At 45.9% G+C, this 15524-nt stretch overlaps 8 protein-coding genes across 8 annotated transcripts; 2 read left to right on the top strand and 6 right to left on the bottom strand.

Annotated features, from left to right (window-relative positions):
- Positions 1-205: 205 nt before the first annotated feature.
- On the bottom strand, positions 206-2307 carry F4822DRAFT_407420 (uncharacterized protein). The gene is made up of 2 exons (XM_051458484.1): positions 2017-2307; positions 206-1949 (listed from the first exon to the last, which is right to left on the bottom strand). The coding sequence occupies exon 2, from the start codon at positions 1876-1878 to the stop codon at positions 301-303; it is 1578 nt and encodes a 525-aa protein (XP_051313498.1). The 5' UTR covers positions 1879-1949; positions 2017-2307; the 3' UTR covers positions 206-300.
- On the bottom strand, positions 2134-3030 carry F4822DRAFT_290931 (uncharacterized protein). The gene is made up of 3 exons (XM_051455019.1): positions 2834-3030; positions 2437-2764; positions 2134-2378 (listed from the first exon to the last, which is right to left on the bottom strand). Exons 1-2 carry the CDS (start codon positions 2937-2939, stop codon positions 2448-2450), a joined length of 423 nt encoding a protein of 140 aa, XP_051313497.1. The 5' UTR covers positions 2940-3030; the 3' UTR covers positions 2134-2378; positions 2437-2447.
- Positions 3031-4456, bottom strand: F4822DRAFT_291000 (uncharacterized protein). Its single transcript, XM_051455020.1, has 3 exons — positions 4448-4456; positions 3446-4391; positions 3031-3396 (listed from the first exon to the last, which is right to left on the bottom strand). Exons 2-3 carry the CDS (start codon positions 4177-4179, stop codon positions 3123-3125), a joined length of 1008 nt encoding a protein of 335 aa, XP_051313496.1. The 5' UTR covers positions 4180-4391; positions 4448-4456; the 3' UTR covers positions 3031-3122.
- F4822DRAFT_444313 (uncharacterized protein) lies at positions 4255-5316 on the bottom strand (the record flags this gene model as incomplete). The annotated part of the gene is made up of 5 exons (XM_051463214.1): positions 4255-4391; positions 4448-4666; positions 4722-4911; positions 4977-5023; positions 5076-5316. 5 exons carry the CDS (start codon positions 5314-5316, stop codon positions 4255-4257), a joined length of 834 nt encoding a protein of 277 aa, XP_051313495.1.
- Positions 5317-5756: 440 nt separating this feature from the next.
- Positions 5757-7845, top strand: F4822DRAFT_437679 (P-loop containing nucleoside triphosphate hydrolase protein; the record flags this gene model as incomplete). The annotated part of the gene is made up of 7 exons (XM_051462437.1): positions 5757-5830; positions 5885-6095; positions 6156-6432; positions 6464-7355; positions 7418-7482; positions 7542-7675; positions 7726-7845. 7 exons carry the CDS (start codon positions 5757-5759, stop codon positions 7843-7845), a joined length of 1773 nt encoding a protein of 590 aa, XP_051313494.1.
- Positions 7846-8231: 386 nt separating this feature from the next.
- On the bottom strand, positions 8232-9673 carry F4822DRAFT_430466 (uncharacterized protein; the record flags this gene model as incomplete). Its single annotated transcript, XM_051461306.1, has 3 exons — positions 8232-8629; positions 8723-9482; positions 9542-9673. 3 exons carry the CDS (start codon positions 9671-9673, stop codon positions 8232-8234), a joined length of 1290 nt encoding a protein of 429 aa, XP_051313493.1.
- A 1035-nt stretch (positions 9674-10708) lies between these two features.
- F4822DRAFT_290685 (uncharacterized protein) lies at positions 10709-12651 on the top strand. The gene is made up of 3 exons (XM_051455015.1): positions 10709-11528; positions 11595-12063; positions 12122-12651. Exons 1-3 carry the CDS (start codon positions 10997-10999, stop codon positions 12600-12602), a joined length of 1482 nt encoding a protein of 493 aa, XP_051313492.1. The 5' UTR covers positions 10709-10996; the 3' UTR covers positions 12603-12651.
- A 157-nt stretch (positions 12652-12808) lies between these two features.
- F4822DRAFT_290715 (uncharacterized protein) lies at positions 12809-15206 on the bottom strand. The gene is made up of 3 exons (XM_051455017.1): positions 14732-15206; positions 13141-14659; positions 12809-13062 (listed from the first exon to the last, which is right to left on the bottom strand). Exons 1-3 carry the CDS (start codon positions 15003-15005, stop codon positions 12963-12965), a joined length of 1893 nt encoding a protein of 630 aa, XP_051313491.1. The 5' UTR covers positions 15006-15206; the 3' UTR covers positions 12809-12962.
- Between the last annotated feature and the right edge of the window lie 318 nt (positions 15207-15524).

The following is a 15524-nucleotide window of genomic DNA, read 5'->3' as shown; positions in this document are numbered from 1 at the left end:
TGAGATTACCTTAGATACCTAGGTAGGTAGGGAGGTTAGATATGTAGAGAGATACAGATCGAAGTAATGTTTCCTACTCGCGGTTCTTCTTTATAAGAATTTAATAGGAATATCAGTGCATGATACCCATGAGTTATCGTAAGCACTGGTGGAAGTCCACATAGAATTAACCGGCGTCATTAACCGGTCGAGATATCCGCCGTCCGGCGGGAGTTCTAGATGCACTTAGGCTGCTTAGTTTGTTGCTTAAACACTCGATAAGGATGTGTTACCTGCTGTTATAGACATCTTTGAGAGTAATCATTTTCCTTGATTTTTCTTGATTTTTCTTGCCTGAACTTCTTCGTCGGTGTATAACCTCCCACAACTTTTACAAACGTCAGTTCCTCCAAATCGCCCCCCAATCATTTCCACCTTCATATCAAGTTTGCGAGTGTCCAATGGGATCCAGTTACCAATTTGTTTAAGGAAGACAATCTGGGGTGGAGAGGATGCTCTTTTTGCACCCTTAGAGTCCCCTCCAGGCCAGGATTCAGGATAGTCCCTGGTGTTAGACGATAGAAAGAGTATCGCATCGGTCTTCTGTCGAGTTTGTTTCTGTTTGTGTAAGACTTCATACGGGAAATAGTAAACATCGCGATCGAGGGAGGATTCGGGTAAAAAAACCGTGCCATCATTTTCATGAACCCCGCTCGATGTCTTCCAGTTTGAATCTCGCATCTGGACCGAAAGGAACAGGGGTATGCGAATAATGCGTAATGCCCGGTCATTAATCGCCATAAACACGTAGTCTTCAGTCCAGGTTAGTGTATAACCTAGAGTAGGCCGGAAGGGTCCTCGATTACTCCTCTTGATGCCGTGAGGAAAACTAAAGTCCTGTTGATACACCAAACGCGGTATAGTTTTGATTGGCGTCCTCGCCGAAAGCCTATGAGTTGTGACTGTTAGACCGAAATGAATGGCAGTGGTGTTTTTGTCGTCCCCTTTCAGGTTCTCGTGATCCTTGTATCTTTCATGAGGGGTTAATAGATCACATATGTGGTTTTCTCTGATTTTGTGAGACTTAATTTTGTGACAAAGGTCTCCGTATAGAGATGCTAGGTGTATGTATCGACCACAAGCTGAGTATTTTCCTTGAATCGAAACTAGACATCTCTTCGAGTCAGTCGCCGGAAGCCTCAGCTTGAAGTAGCTTCTATTCTTGAAGTCCCCGAACACAACTTCTCCCTTTGCGGTTGGCCATGCGAGAAGATCTTTATGAGGATGAAGTATCGGCGGAGAGTCGATCAACAAGCCTTCTGAGTGTTGAAAGAAATGAAACACTTCTTGTATTGCACCCGTCTCAGAGTCGGAGCGAAATACCCGTACATCATTGATACGGTCTTTCAGAGGTATGCTAGATTCATTAAGCTGAAAAAAACGACCCACCGTCTTTCTCCTATTGTCGTAATATGCATCGCAAACTTCGCAGTATGCGTCTAACCTTATGTTTTTGAGGGGATGGAAGTTTGTAATCGACAGCGACCTAAGAGATGATATTTCGAGGTCTCTTGATCTGCTTATATTTCCTGATGATGCGAGTAATGACTTAGAAATATTACTATGACTCCTGCTAAGCGAACCTATGTGTTCCTCCAGTTCAGATAACTCGTCGTTTCGATCGTTGTCATTGTCGATCTCGGACTCGAAGGAATCGTCATCTTGTAAATTCCAGTCGTATAGATGAAACCCATCGTCAATTTCATCCGAACGTACAGAAGACGACCCATAGGCCCAGTACTCAGGTATAGAGCATGGACCCGGGCGATCCAACTCAGCTTGATTTCTGAGAAAGCCTCCGATCGAGGCTCCAGGTAACGGCAAGTCCTGCTTTAGCATATAGTGTATATCATGGCAGCTTGCTGGGAATTATACCTCATCTTCCTGCACGCTCTCATATGAGCCATCGTCTGAAGCTTCATCATCAGTATCCACTGAACTAGAGTCACTGCCGATTGGCGGAAGATTTGCAGATACTTTAGGGTTTTCATTTGCTGTTTGAGTCCCGGAAGCTCTACGGTGAGAAGCAAGTATAACGATATCGAGCCTATGAGCAAGCTCATGGTATAACGCCATTTCCCGAAATCGGTTGAGTTGGTTGGAAATTGCCGCGTTCATCGCGTAAATAAAGCGAGGAACCGAGTCGAAGAAGTTTGCCATCATCTGATATCGTAATAAACGGAGCGTGAAGTGTGCTATTTTCGGTTAGTTGCTGTCGATATAATTCAATTTCGCTAGATGATACGAGCAGATTTTGATTTCTTTTCAGTTTTGGCCGATGGTTTTTGTTGAGGGACCACTCTTCGCATGTGACGTGAAATCCTCGGATATCTGGTGGTCTATGAAGGATTTAGCACAATTAGAATATTAAATATAAGATGGCTTATTACAACTCACTGGCTTCTTAGTCACAAAACTAGTATCTCCATCGACGGAAATATGAGCTTATCATAGAGTAAAACGTCCCTGTTAGCACACCCTGAGCCGGCCATTTCAAGGGCATAACTCTTGAATTTACTAGGGAATCCGTGCATGAAATTTGACGTTCCCAAAGCCCCCCAGAGGCATTGGTCAATCTGTCCAGGGAAGCGGCCCGTGGCATGCGCGTGATATGTCAATAAATACCCCCATTCCGTGATGGCAGAGCAATATTGCATATATAATTGTTCGTCGAACCATTCCGGAAAAGCCTGCCGAACGACTCGAAACCAGGTATATAAGTATCCTTATTTTATGGTTAATACGTCACTTTGCGGGGGTCCTAAATTAGGAGTGTTTTATAGATAAGACTTACCTGTGAAAAAGAAGCTCTGTATCTGGATACAGGTTATAAAATTCGGCGATCTGACGAAATCCTCCACGTCTTTTCCTTTCTCGGGAGTAAATTCCACCATTCCCATATGCTGACCCCAGTATCTAGCGCAATATAGTAGAAAATGATGGCTCAGTACGTTTTCACCACCCGAAGTTGTGATATATTTGTCGTTTGCACTATTAAGTAAGTGAGAGTACTGCGGCTGCTGAAGATATCTCAGACAGGCGTCCGCTAGTATACTAGGATCTATCTCGGTCTGTTGGAGCTCTCATAAGTTAGTATCTGTAAGTATCCTGCGGTTATGCAATAGAAATTCCTTTACGGATCCGTGACACAAAGTGCATATCTTCACTGGCACCCCGTCTCTGATTATCTCGTCCACACGAGTCAGGGGAGCGTAATAATATAGGATTTTATCCTCGAAGACTTGGTCCTCATCTCCGAGATCCTCTCCGGGCTCCAATTCTAAAATGGCAATGACTTCGCTAAGTTCTTCGACAGACAGTGGGCGCTTGGCATATGTCAGAGTCGATAGAATCTTTCTGTATAAGCGTTAGTGTGGCAGGCTTTCGGGATATAGTACTACCATACGCTACTAGTGGGGACCCCTTCAGATCTCGTACTTGTTTTGAGAGGTAAGCTTCAAAATCTTCTGGGAGACCTTGTTTGATCTTCCTCCGCAGGTCTTTAATACTGATAGCGTCGGATATTGACTCAACCATCATGCTAGCCCAAAGGAAGTTCCCGTGGACTTGCGCTTTGAGATCACTGAGAATGGAAGCCGCAACTCGCGTTATAGGCGCAGAAAACATGCTTGGTAATCTTACCCGAAGAGTTTCTTCACAAAAGGCTTCAATGTCCTTGCTGTTGGTCGCCTCGTCTATAACAATCCCTTGGAATTCACCTAGTTCACCGCGGATGGCCGGCCAGTCCTGGGAACTAACCCAAATTTTAAGCCGCGCATCAGGTTGCCGCGCAAGATTGACAAGAAAGCCAAGGACTCCCCGTGCATCCTGCCAACGTTTTGAGGGTGTCTTTTCTTCATCAATCCCATCCAGGAAGATATATGTCTGTCTCGACTTCATGACTAATATCTGGATAAAAGTTCTGAGTGCGTCTTCCATATCAAGAGATAAAGTGAGGTCGATGAGGAGATCTGATATATCGTCGGGCCCGACTAGTTCGTGAAAAAGTTGAGTCGCAATATTGCGATACGTGTTTGATGAGTTAATGTCGTCATTATCGAAACTGTAGTAATGGAAAGCGACAGCAACCTGTTGGCTTTTTGATCGGATTTTTGCTTCCGTCACGGCTCGGGCACACATAACGGACTTCCCCGAACCTGGATCGCCATGAAGCCAAATGGTGCTGAAATATGGATTATCTCCATCAAACCATGCTTAGAAAACTGGATTCTTGATAAGCCAATCCCCCGAGACAAGTCGAAGCATATCCCTAGTACGCCGATGCCTATAGCTACTCTCATTCAGCGTCGTTAGGCCATCCAACCATTCATCTATCTTTGCTCTTCGTTGTTCTTAGGTGTTTTTCTCAGTTATCGGCTCAAAATATTGATAATCATTGAATACATACCGTTGATTTCTTCTTTCTTGAGTTGGAGTAGCTGGCTAAGATTGGCTTCGGCTTTTCGTTGCTCGTTGATAACATCTTCACGTTCTCCCCTTCTAATTCTCTCTTGTACGATGGGGACCATCCTAGCGATTCTGTCCATGCTGTCTGAAATCTCTTCGATTACGCTTTGCAGCCTCCTAATGGGATCGGAGGTAATTGATTTCACGGCTAACCTAAGCGCTATCGAAACGTCAGCCTGCTAATTTGTAGTAACACTTATGAATAGAATCATTACTAGAGTCACATAGGTCTTCAACCTTTGCCCAAAATTGTATGATATAGGCGTATGAATGGGCAAGTAATTCTTGCATAGGAACAGATTGCTGAAAGAGCTCTTCATATTCTTTCAAAAATTGTAGCTCATGTGCCAATTTCTTCAGATAGCTCTCGATCATCTCGAAAACCGTAAAGTATCTGTTGAAGCACTATTCGACTTAGCTCCGCCATTCCTTTCTGGTGCGAGGAGTAGCTTCATTATGTCTATAATAACCTTCAAACCTCCCCAGATCAGAGCCGACGGCATTGGGTCAGCGGATACTACATATTCAATTAATATGAGCAACGAATTTGAATTGCTGTGTAATAATACCTAAAGTTGATACAATCGCATTATAATCGTGAACGGCGTTGAAAATTAAACGGAGGGTTTTCACAGACCCTCTTCGATTCTTATCCTGCTCTACATTCATTAACAATGCATTAATATTGTTAGCCGTATCTAACTTGTTATCATTTTGGCAAGACTGGATGAACCTCGGCTGGCGTTTCCTGCTTGGTTGGTGTAGGAAAGCCTCGATCGCGCGACTAAATGGAGTTGTAGTACTGTCCATGATGGATGTGCGCGATATTGGTGTTGTATCTAGATCGAGGTACGCCTGAGGTACGGTATAGCATTATTCGCAGGGGTTATAAGTTTTTCCCGAATTCTCAGGGCCGTACACATAGGTTTGAAGTGGGTGTACCACCTTGCATGAGTACGCGAGCCAGTCAACCAATTGTACGTGATGCCACTATGCAGGCTGTAAGCCGGTGACTTGGGAAATACTGGCCTGCAGGTTTTAAACTTATATCCTCACGTAGCACACCTGTCAGCGTCACACTCACCGAAATTTCTAGGCAGACATTCCCCCGCAAGGCTGACCAGTTCGCCCTTCTGGGTGCCTTGAATCCTACCTATGTACTTAACAGCTTAATTACTGCATTTCTCTAGGCATGAGTTTGTCTGGCTTCTATATCTTTAATATTGTTGCGTGTTACTTTTCTATCCACAATGTCCACCAATGATATCGAAAAGCAAGAATCAACGTCCAAGAGGACAATACAAGTTGACCGTATCTTCAGTAGGTAAGTTTATCAAGCAAGCTTCAATGTCATTACATGCACTAATAAATATTATAGAAAAGACTATCAGTGGCACTTCGTGAAGTCGAAACCCCCTTCGAAGGAAGACAGGTTCAAGAAATACGCTCTAGTCGTGCGACGAACAATCCTCTTCGATGGAACTCCAGGGAAGACTTTTGTGGAGCTCAGGTCTTCACACTTAGCAAAGGTATTTCGTAGCATTCTCAAGGGCGTTGAATGTAATGGTTTACGTCTGAAACCACCGACGGTGAGCGTCCCCTAGGCTGCGGAATATTTTACGAGGTACTTGTCTAATGCTGAAAAAAAGTTTAAAGTAGAGATACTGTTTCTTGTTGCTCCCTTATTAAACGCTCATCTAGCTGAAGAAGAGGACAGGGGAGTTTTGGATCTACAAACTTCGGATGATATCAAGGAGGTCCTCACATTCGTGGATTCCTACTATGGCCCAAAGAAACAAGAGATTGAATCCTTTCATGCGAATGGTGAGATAATCTATGAATACTTATGGACGTTGTTCCCGCCGGGTTGCGAAGTCCTTCAACGGCTTGGGCTTAAGAACGAATCTCAAGCATTGAAATTCATTAGTGGCTCATACGAAAATAAAAAAACACGAAGAATATTATCTAATTAGGGCTAGTATGATCAATCACAATGGAGACAAACTTGGTTGGGGGGTGGTCAAGCTTAAGATTCCAATCTTTAGCCAGGCGAAACCTATCACTAGTCTACCTGTTTTCCCACTCAAATTTTGCCTACATGGATCAAAGGTGCAGCGAGATTTGAAGGAGAGGGGGAAACGATACCTAGATTACTCAAAACCCACTTGCAGAGAATATGATGGCATAGGGGTCGAGATGAAGCTTGAAGGCGATAACTGGAAAGAAAAGCGGTTCTACACATCCGGAAGAGTTATGATTGATCCAATCACCTTTAAAATGAACTGCCCAGACAGTGAACTTCTTGAACTGGATATAGCGGAAGAAATCGAATCGGACAACGTCACAGATGATGATCTTATCTTCTGTAACCATCGCGCCCTCGGATTCAGCTTTGCGACAAAAACATGGGGAGGTTTCGCTGTTTCCAAGTTGCAGGAAGTGACATGGGATATCACAGCTATCGATAAACTCATCATTGATGGCAAAAGGCGACATATAATAACGTCCCTAATCAAGGGTCATAAGTCCGATCAGTCCAAGTTTGATGATATCGTCCAAGGAAAAGGCAAAGGCCTTGTTGGACTTTTCAGCGGTCCACCTAGGACGGGGAAAACCCTTACAGCGGAAGTTGTGGCCGAAATGTCGAAGAGGGCACTCTACACAGTTACAGTTAGCGAGCTGGGTACTGAAGCGAAAGGCCTTGATGAGTCTCTGGACCGCATTATGTCGACGGCTCGTCGGTGGGGCTGTGTTGTCTTGATTGACGAAGCTGATATCTTTTTGCGTAAACGAAAAGACGATGATAAAGGCCAAAATGCCTTAGTCAGCGTGTTTCTACGGAGATTAGAGTAGGCGAACACATACCTAGATACTTGCAGAAGAAGTGTTCAAGCGCTCACAGTTCATATAGGTACTTTCACGGCATTATCATATTGACGACAAACCGTCTGAAAGATATGGATGATGCCTTTAGGAGTAAGTTGAATTCTCGTTGGACAATTCAATATACTTACTGGTTTTGAACTTGACGTTAGGTCGCATTCATTTCAAGTTCCACTATCCACCACTCACCCATAGCGACCGCGTTGGGATCTGGAGGAACTTCTTGCCAGGTTTTACGGAGGCCGACTTAAATACTCTAGCCCCCATTGAGATAAATGGGCGAGAGGTAGTAACCCTATATCATTCTCTTTGAGAGCCGATTCTAACAGAAGGCAGATCAAGAATGCGGTCGCGTGCACAACAACGATTTGTGGGGTTATAGAGGAGCCTCTGAGCGTAGGTGCACTTAAAGATTCGCTGGAAACCTATGCTGGTTGGGAAGAATCGCAGGAGTAAACGATTATTTGATTCTGATTGCGAGGGATTTCTTTAGAGTGAATTGGAAAAGGAATCCGTCCGAATCGAGACCCGCCCCCTCATGTATCTGCCTACCTAAGACATTACTTAGGTACTTGAATATCTTCTGAAGTGAGACGAATGTTTTTTTTTATTTCTTTTAGCCCATTGAAATAGAGCCAGTAGCTCTGTTAGCCGATGTAGTTGACTCCAATAGCTACTTCTTAATGTATATTATAAATTCGCAATGAGGTAGTAGATGAATTCGTGAAGGGAACGACGATGCGGCGGGGTCAATATCCTTGAACATGGCTAAGCGGCGCTTGGGTCAACGTAGAGTTCGATGTCCCGAGAGATCCGTGAAACGGATGGGCACTAACTGCATTCTATGCCTTCGCTCTTTCATCCCTAATCAGAGAGTCAAGGATAGCATCATCACGGTATAGTTTAAGAGCGGCTTCCTTCCATTCTTCATACGAAGAAATGTTATCGTCATCATCGCCAAAGCACTTGCGAAGGCATTGAAAGAGTGCTTCGAGTTCTGTTTTATCGGACGGGACACCGCCACCAAGGAAGAACAAATAGCGCTGCCATTTTCGGCCTTCTAGCACCAAACCAGCGAGATCCAGCCTATCACGCCCGTTAAATATCCACGCGAATTCTATTTCGTCATCCGATAAATTAGGCTTCCCGTCGTAGAAATCTTCTACCGGCCACATCATACATGGCGAGCTGAACGCCAAATCTTTGGCTTCGAAGGATGCAAATTCCCAGTCGATCACGCCTGTAATGTTGTAATCATCGTCGTAATGCTTCAAGTAAAAGGGACCGTTCTTGGAAGCGGAGGAAGCAATAAGTGCCTAAAGGTTTGACAGACGCCACTTGAAACTCAGATAATTGTCCACAGGGAGCTTCGCAATTTCCCGACCGTCGAAGGCTTGCAAATGCCAGTTGATTATTGCAATGTAAGCAGCCTCGAGCGTCGAGAAATGTCCCAGGCCTCTTTCCGGTGTCTCGAACCAAGGCTCTCGAACAAAACCGCCGACTTTGATCTCATTATCCAAAAAGTCCGAAGGAATGGGAGATCCCATTAGCCAAATGGGATACTTTTCAAGTTCTAGGAATATATCGGCCAACTGTTCCATCACCTTGATCCGTTGCTGCGGGCTCGCCTCATTCCAATCGAGAGGACTACCTTCGAGCTTGCTCATAAGAACATACGAAGTTCCAACAGGGTTATCAGGGTACTCTAGTTGATAAGAATGCACACGAGGAATAGGCACCGAGGTTTGCGCGAGAAATTTGAGGGTCGCTACCTCGCTGAGGAAAATATGGCGCTGGGCACTCGCTGGAGGTAAAAGAGGATCCTCGAAGCTCAATAGTACAATCCATACCACGCCGTCCTCAAATTCGATGTCGAGGTGGCAATTCTGCCCACCGCTCTGTTCAGAAGCGAGATCTACCCGGAATGCTGGGTCATTGTTAGCATCAAAGGCTGGAATCCAGCATTTAACTCCATTCCGGGCATCACTCGCAACGGGTCTGAGGGCTTCGATATTGATCTTGTCTAATAGCGCGCTGAGGTGGCTTTTCTTAGCGACAGTGTATGCGGCAAAATAGACGTCAGGGTCGCTTTCCTACAGCCAACGCGATAGCATGTTGGTCAGTGCAATAGAGAACCAGAGGGACGGTCCACCTCAGAAGGACATTGATGATCCTCAAACTCAGCATGCTTGAAGCACCAGTGTTTAGAGCAAAGCATGCAGCTTCCGAAGCCGCGCGCCGCCGGGTAGCAGCATCCGTCGCGATCGCATTCACGAAGAACCATCCTTGCCACTACTAGGCAGAGGAAAAGTAAGTCAGCTGCAGTGCGGGCTTTGTTAGATGAGCATGGCGTGCCAATATGCGCCCTGTGTTATATTTTGCTTTTGGGTAGCCATATATCTTAATACATAGAGCAGGCTCTGCCGTCGTTACACAGGAACTTAGTCCGTTATATTATTCTTGCTCCGGTGTGAATCAATCACCCGCTTCGTTTTGTCCATAATCGCTTGCTTGAACAACCACCCAGGCAGCCAGGTACATTCAGCTGTATCTGGGTACTTGCGTATGGCAATTAAATCCTTGCCGTGTCGCAGGTGTGGGGAATATTTACCAACCACCTAATTATGAGCCATTCCAAAGTCCAACATGCTGGGGACTTATGAGATTGACGAACTCTGACACATAAATAATTATTCTAATGCCACCGTACCTATATATTAGAAAAGAGTCACGCGATCCCAACGACCGACGCAAAAATCTTGGATGGAAAGTCTTCTACGATTTGTGTCTTGGCTAACCCATAAGTATCGAGCGACAGCTAATTGCCGGAGTTAATAATTGCAACATGCTGATAATCCGAAAAAGGAAATCATACTCTTTACTTATTTCCCAACATATAGGATTCAATATAGCCGGACGTCCGATCTGAAAATCCATGAATCAAGACGTACCTAGATCTGGTACGACTCGACGACTACCTAGGTAGGTAGAGAAGTAAGGGTGTTAGTCAAGTATCAAAACGTTATGAATAATCCTTCCCAGGATAAGGCTTTGTTACACGAACACCTACTTACTCGGCGGTAAGATATCTACAATCTCCTTGACAAGAAACCCATGCGGGGTGACCCGTGTTTATCTAAATTGTGGCGTCGAGGGAGCGACTAGTTATCTGCGGATGCAGGATGATGGATAGTTTATACGCTAGTATTATCAGCAACCATTCACGGCATTGGTGTTATCATCCCGAGATTTGTCCTGGGAGTACTCAATCTCCAACATTTCATAGACGTACCCTCTTACTGAGATCTGCTCGAGGCGCGTCACCTGAGATTATGGAAGCCAGTTGTCTTTGCAGATGCTCGCGGTACCCTTACCATTTATCATCATAGGCCCCGGATAACGGAGGCCGCTATCGGTATATACTTTATACGTGTGTTGCTTTGCTATTAACGTCGTTCTCATTAGGATGATACTAATAAAGGGGTAATCTACATGAAGTGATAGGATTGACGGAATCTTGATGGCATACTAATGTTTGGGGCGACACATTTCCCCCCTCCTTGTAACGTCGAATCTCAATCGTATTATAATCTAACCAATATCAATAATGGCAATGCATGCTATCATCTGGCTTGCATCTGCAATTGCCCTCTCTCTAATTACCTTTCTCACCCTCAGTAGATCTCAGAAAAATGTAGTTCTTAGGAGATTAGGTCTTACCGGGCGCAACGCCTCCCGCCCCAGCACACCCTCTCTTGAAAAGCAGACGCCTTCCAAGCCACTTGCGTCGTCGACTTCGGACCTTCTCGCAACATTACCTCCAACTCCGCGGGACCAACTTCGCACGGTGATACACAAACTATCAGCTACCCAACAGGAAGCGATTGGCGACCTCTCATTCGACGCAGATGTTTTTGCACGTTCGTTGCTGGGCTTGGAGGAGGATTATCGAACTGCGGATGATTCTAAGTACAGTTACATGGGCTTCTCGGTCCGAGAGCTGAAAGCGCTCGGGGACTTTCCGGACTACTCGACCATTTCCGAGGTCCCAATGCCAAACCCGTACCCGGAATTCAATATCGATCGGGCCCTGCCGCGGCCCTACCGACCGTTCAGATGGGCATACCATCAGACGATGTGTAAGTGCTTTAGTCGAAACCGACCCGGCCTGGATGTATCAGGGGCTAAACAAGGATAATTTGCAGCCTTGACCAAACTTGAGACCGACTGGTGGATAGAACTAGAGTCAACCTACAAGGAACGGATCGCGCAGCGGAAAGAGCTGTATAGGAAGTATGGCGAATCCGTACTGCAATGGCTCCCAGGCTCAGAGCTTGTGTGCAAGGAGTTAATGGAGATGGTGCTGCAATTCATTTGCGCGCGGTATCCGCAGTATTTCTCGCTCTCCCCGGATAACTCTCGGTTCGAAAATAGAATATTAGGTACTGTATCCGTAATCAAGGAGAAGCACCCCTTATTGATACTTCTTGACAATGTACCCGAGGACTTCGGTATCGTTTTGCGGGATCCGGAATCCGGGTACTATATCTTTCGCGCGGGCATAATCTGCTCAGCACTCGGCTGGAACGTTAGAACCAAGATCGGAATGAAGCTGCACGAGATACATCAACCGATTCCGGATTACAAGGAGAAGATGCAATTTAGCATGGACCGGTAAGCAATACCCCCTTCCCACCCGACGTCTTCGCGTGTTAATCAGAGGCGATACCAGATACTTCTCCAAAATGCCCGCGAACAAGCCAATCCAGCGGGGATCATGGGGTTTTGAGGTAGACCAACCGCTCTACATGCCACCAGGCGACCCGCACGAAGCATACCGCGACGTGCAAGACGCCACACTAACACGGTCGCGCATCCACCTACGGGTAGACTGGCAGACGCTACGACGACTCCCGCTCTCTGGAGGCGTCGTGTTTAACTTCAAGGCGCTATTCACGCCGCTCGAAGAGTTTCGCGATGAGCCGTACATACCGAGTCTCGTACTCAAGGTGCTGCGGGAGGGCAAGAAGAGTATCATGAAATACAAGGGCACATGGCATACCGAGCACATTGTGTTCCCGGCATTGGAGGAATACGAGAAAGAACAGGTTAAAAATGGGATAATTGAAAAGGATTGGGAGCCGAAGACACTCGAAGAGAGTCCTTGGTTCCCTGGGTGGCAGGAGAAATGGCACAGACAGCAAGGCTTCTAATAAACTGAATTAGCGATACCGTATAAGCATGTCGTTTAACATTAGCAGTCCTTAAGGGGACCAAAAATTGGAGAGTATTTTCATCATTTTTGCTAGCCTAACGGCGTTGTCGTCTTTTTGACCTCTTATTTCTAGTCAACCCGTCAGTAATATATACAGCTAAATATATCCAAGCGGCCCTTACACCGGATAGCTCCGATTCCAGTTTGGTTACCAGTCTGTCCATCATAGGAGGTAATATATATATCGAGAAGTTGAATTCGAGCATACCACCGTAATCCGTGGCTTACACAGCACGCCAACCCAAAACCCAGGTTGAAACGCCACATTCCCTTTTTAAATTATGCAGCTAGCTTTTTTTCACGTCATATAGTATTTTGGTCCTTCGCCACCTTGGGGTACGGCCCAGTTGATGTCCTGATGAGGTGCCTTGATGTCGCACGTCTTGCAGTGTATGCAGCTACACTATTGTTAGTACGAAATTGTTCCTTACCGAAAAGCAAGGGATGGGATCATAGATGACTAGCTGAAGACTTACTTTTGAGCGTTAATCTGGAACCTCACACCAAGGGGTTTTGATTCATCCTCAACATATTCATACACACCAGCAGGGCAGAATCGGTTTTCTAGACCTTTATACTTGGGCCATGTTTCTTGCGTATGCGCATCCCAATCCTTAACCTGAAGATGAACAGGCTGGTCTTCTTCGTGATTTGTTCCTGTCCGAGAGACACTTGTCAAAATATCAAAGCTAATCTTTCCGTCCGGTTTCGGGTATTCGATTTTCGGATAAGAATCGGCGTCCTTAGTTGCGCCGTAGTCGGTATGCCTGTGCTTCAGAGTCCAGGGAACGCGACCTTTCAGGACAAACGCCTCTAATCCGGAGTACATAACACCACCAAACGTTCCAAGGGATGTTTGGAATGATGGGCGCATATTTCGAACCTCCTTCAGCTCCTTCCAAACACTCGATTTTCGAAGATTCTCCTCGTAATTATACAAAAAGACGGTCTCTTCATTGCCTTCAGCCAATGCAGTCCAAGCTGCTTCAGCAGCCAGCATGCCTGTTCGCATGGCATTATGAGTGCCTTTGACTTGTGGGACGTTGACAAAGCCAGCTGAGTCTCCAATTAATGCACCACCAGGGAAAGCGACTTTGGGAATAGATTGAAACCCACCCTCACTAAGGGCTCTCGCACCGTAGGATATGCACTTGCCACCTTCTAACACGGATTTATATAATGGGTGTTGTTTCATCTTTTGGAACTCGCCATATGGCGATAACCATGGGTTCCGATAATCCAAGGCTACCACAAGTCCGATACTGACGAGGTTATCCCCAAAATGATACATCCATCCACCACCATATGTGTCCAGTGGTAAAGGATAACCCATGGAATGGGTAATTTCGCCTTTGTGGAACTTTTCCGGCTGAATTTCCCAAACCTCCTTCACCCCCAAACCATAAGTTTGGTGTTGGCTTTCACTTCTCAAGTCAAACTTCTTTATAACTTGCTTGGTCAAACTTCCATGACATCCTTCGGCGAACAAGGTAACACGTGCGTGGAACTCCATGCCTCTTTCGAAGCTATCTTTCGGTTTCCCATCTCGCCCTATGCCCAAGTCATTTGTCGCAACACCAAGAACCGAACCATCTGGTTTATAGAGCACTTCGGATGCAGCAAACCCAGGATAAACCTCGACACCAATCTCTTCCGCTCGTTCTCCAAGCCACTTTGTAAATTGGTTTAAACTGACGATGTAGTTTCCGTGGTTATGCATTTGTGGAGGGGCTGGCAAGGGTATCGCGCTACCTTGAGTTAAGAATCTCATCTTATCTCCTGTCGCAGGTGTGGCATGTTCGAATCTATTCTCGTTCGCCTCGTCGAGCCAGTCGGGGAATAGTTCTTTGACAGCAATTGGATTTATGACCGCCCCAGAAAGGATGTGCGCCCCGATTTCGCCCGCCTTCTCCAATAACAAGACTCTAAAATCTTCATTTCCGTTCTCGTTGGCGAGTTGTTTTAGACGTATCGCAGCGCTGAGACCAGCCGGCCCTAATCATGAAAGAACTGTTGTTAGTCTTAAGGGAATGGCGATAGGCGCCAATTAAAGTCAGCATTACTCACCGCCGCCAATGATACAAACATCCACCTCGTCACTCTCTCGCTCGACGGTTTTAGGGTCAAAACTGTCATCAGCACTAGCAAAACGCCTCCGAGGGGTAGTGCTGAAAGCGCGGGGTGTAGGACGAGCGGCCGGGGAGGTTGCAGAGGTACATCTTGACCGAGGCAAAGTCGTTAAGGAAGAATACGAAGCTTTACACACTAACTTAGCAACCTTGGGGCGGATTGATATTGCACTTCGTCGCGCGACGATGTGCAGTGGCGCTGAGACAGGCATCGCAAGTTTCCTTCTAGCAACGGTTCGTCTGACTAAGATTGTCTTTTCGTTGCAGGAATAGTTAAAAGGCCATGTGTCACCGTGTGCTAATCGCCATGTGTATAGAAGATAGGAAATGGTTGCTAAGGATACTTAAGTTTAGGTAATTATCGAAAGTCCCTGACTTGGAAGTTTGACTTTTCTGGTTGGAACTGAGTGGCCTATGAAGGTTATGATGACATCAAATCAGTGCACGCGCAAAAAAATAATTAAGGTAATTCCGCAGCTTGTGAGGGATTGACCGAGCTACCGAGGTTACCTCCGCCATTCATTGGACAAAGAATTCCCCAAAGCTAAAATAAAACTCCGTCGCAACCCGTTCTAGGCCGCGTTCGGAGCATTGCGTGAGCGAATCATATTCTCATGATTAGGAAGCTTCTTTTGTGGAATGAGACCATTCCCAATACCTTAATACCTTTGGACCGATCGGAGCTTGTTGACTCGGAAGGCATGATGGTCGGAAGCCGCACTACTGCATCT

Source organism: Hypoxylon trugodes (genome assembly GCF_022578975.1).
Source record: "Hypoxylon trugodes strain CBS 135444 unplaced genomic scaffold F4822scaffold_6, whole genome shotgun sequence".
Classification (NCBI taxonomy): Eukaryota; Fungi; Ascomycota; class Sordariomycetes; order Xylariales; family Hypoxylaceae; genus Hypoxylon; species Hypoxylon trugodes.
The sequence above is the reverse complement of the archived record's forward strand: the minus strand, read 5'-3'. Positions and strand labels throughout refer to the sequence as shown.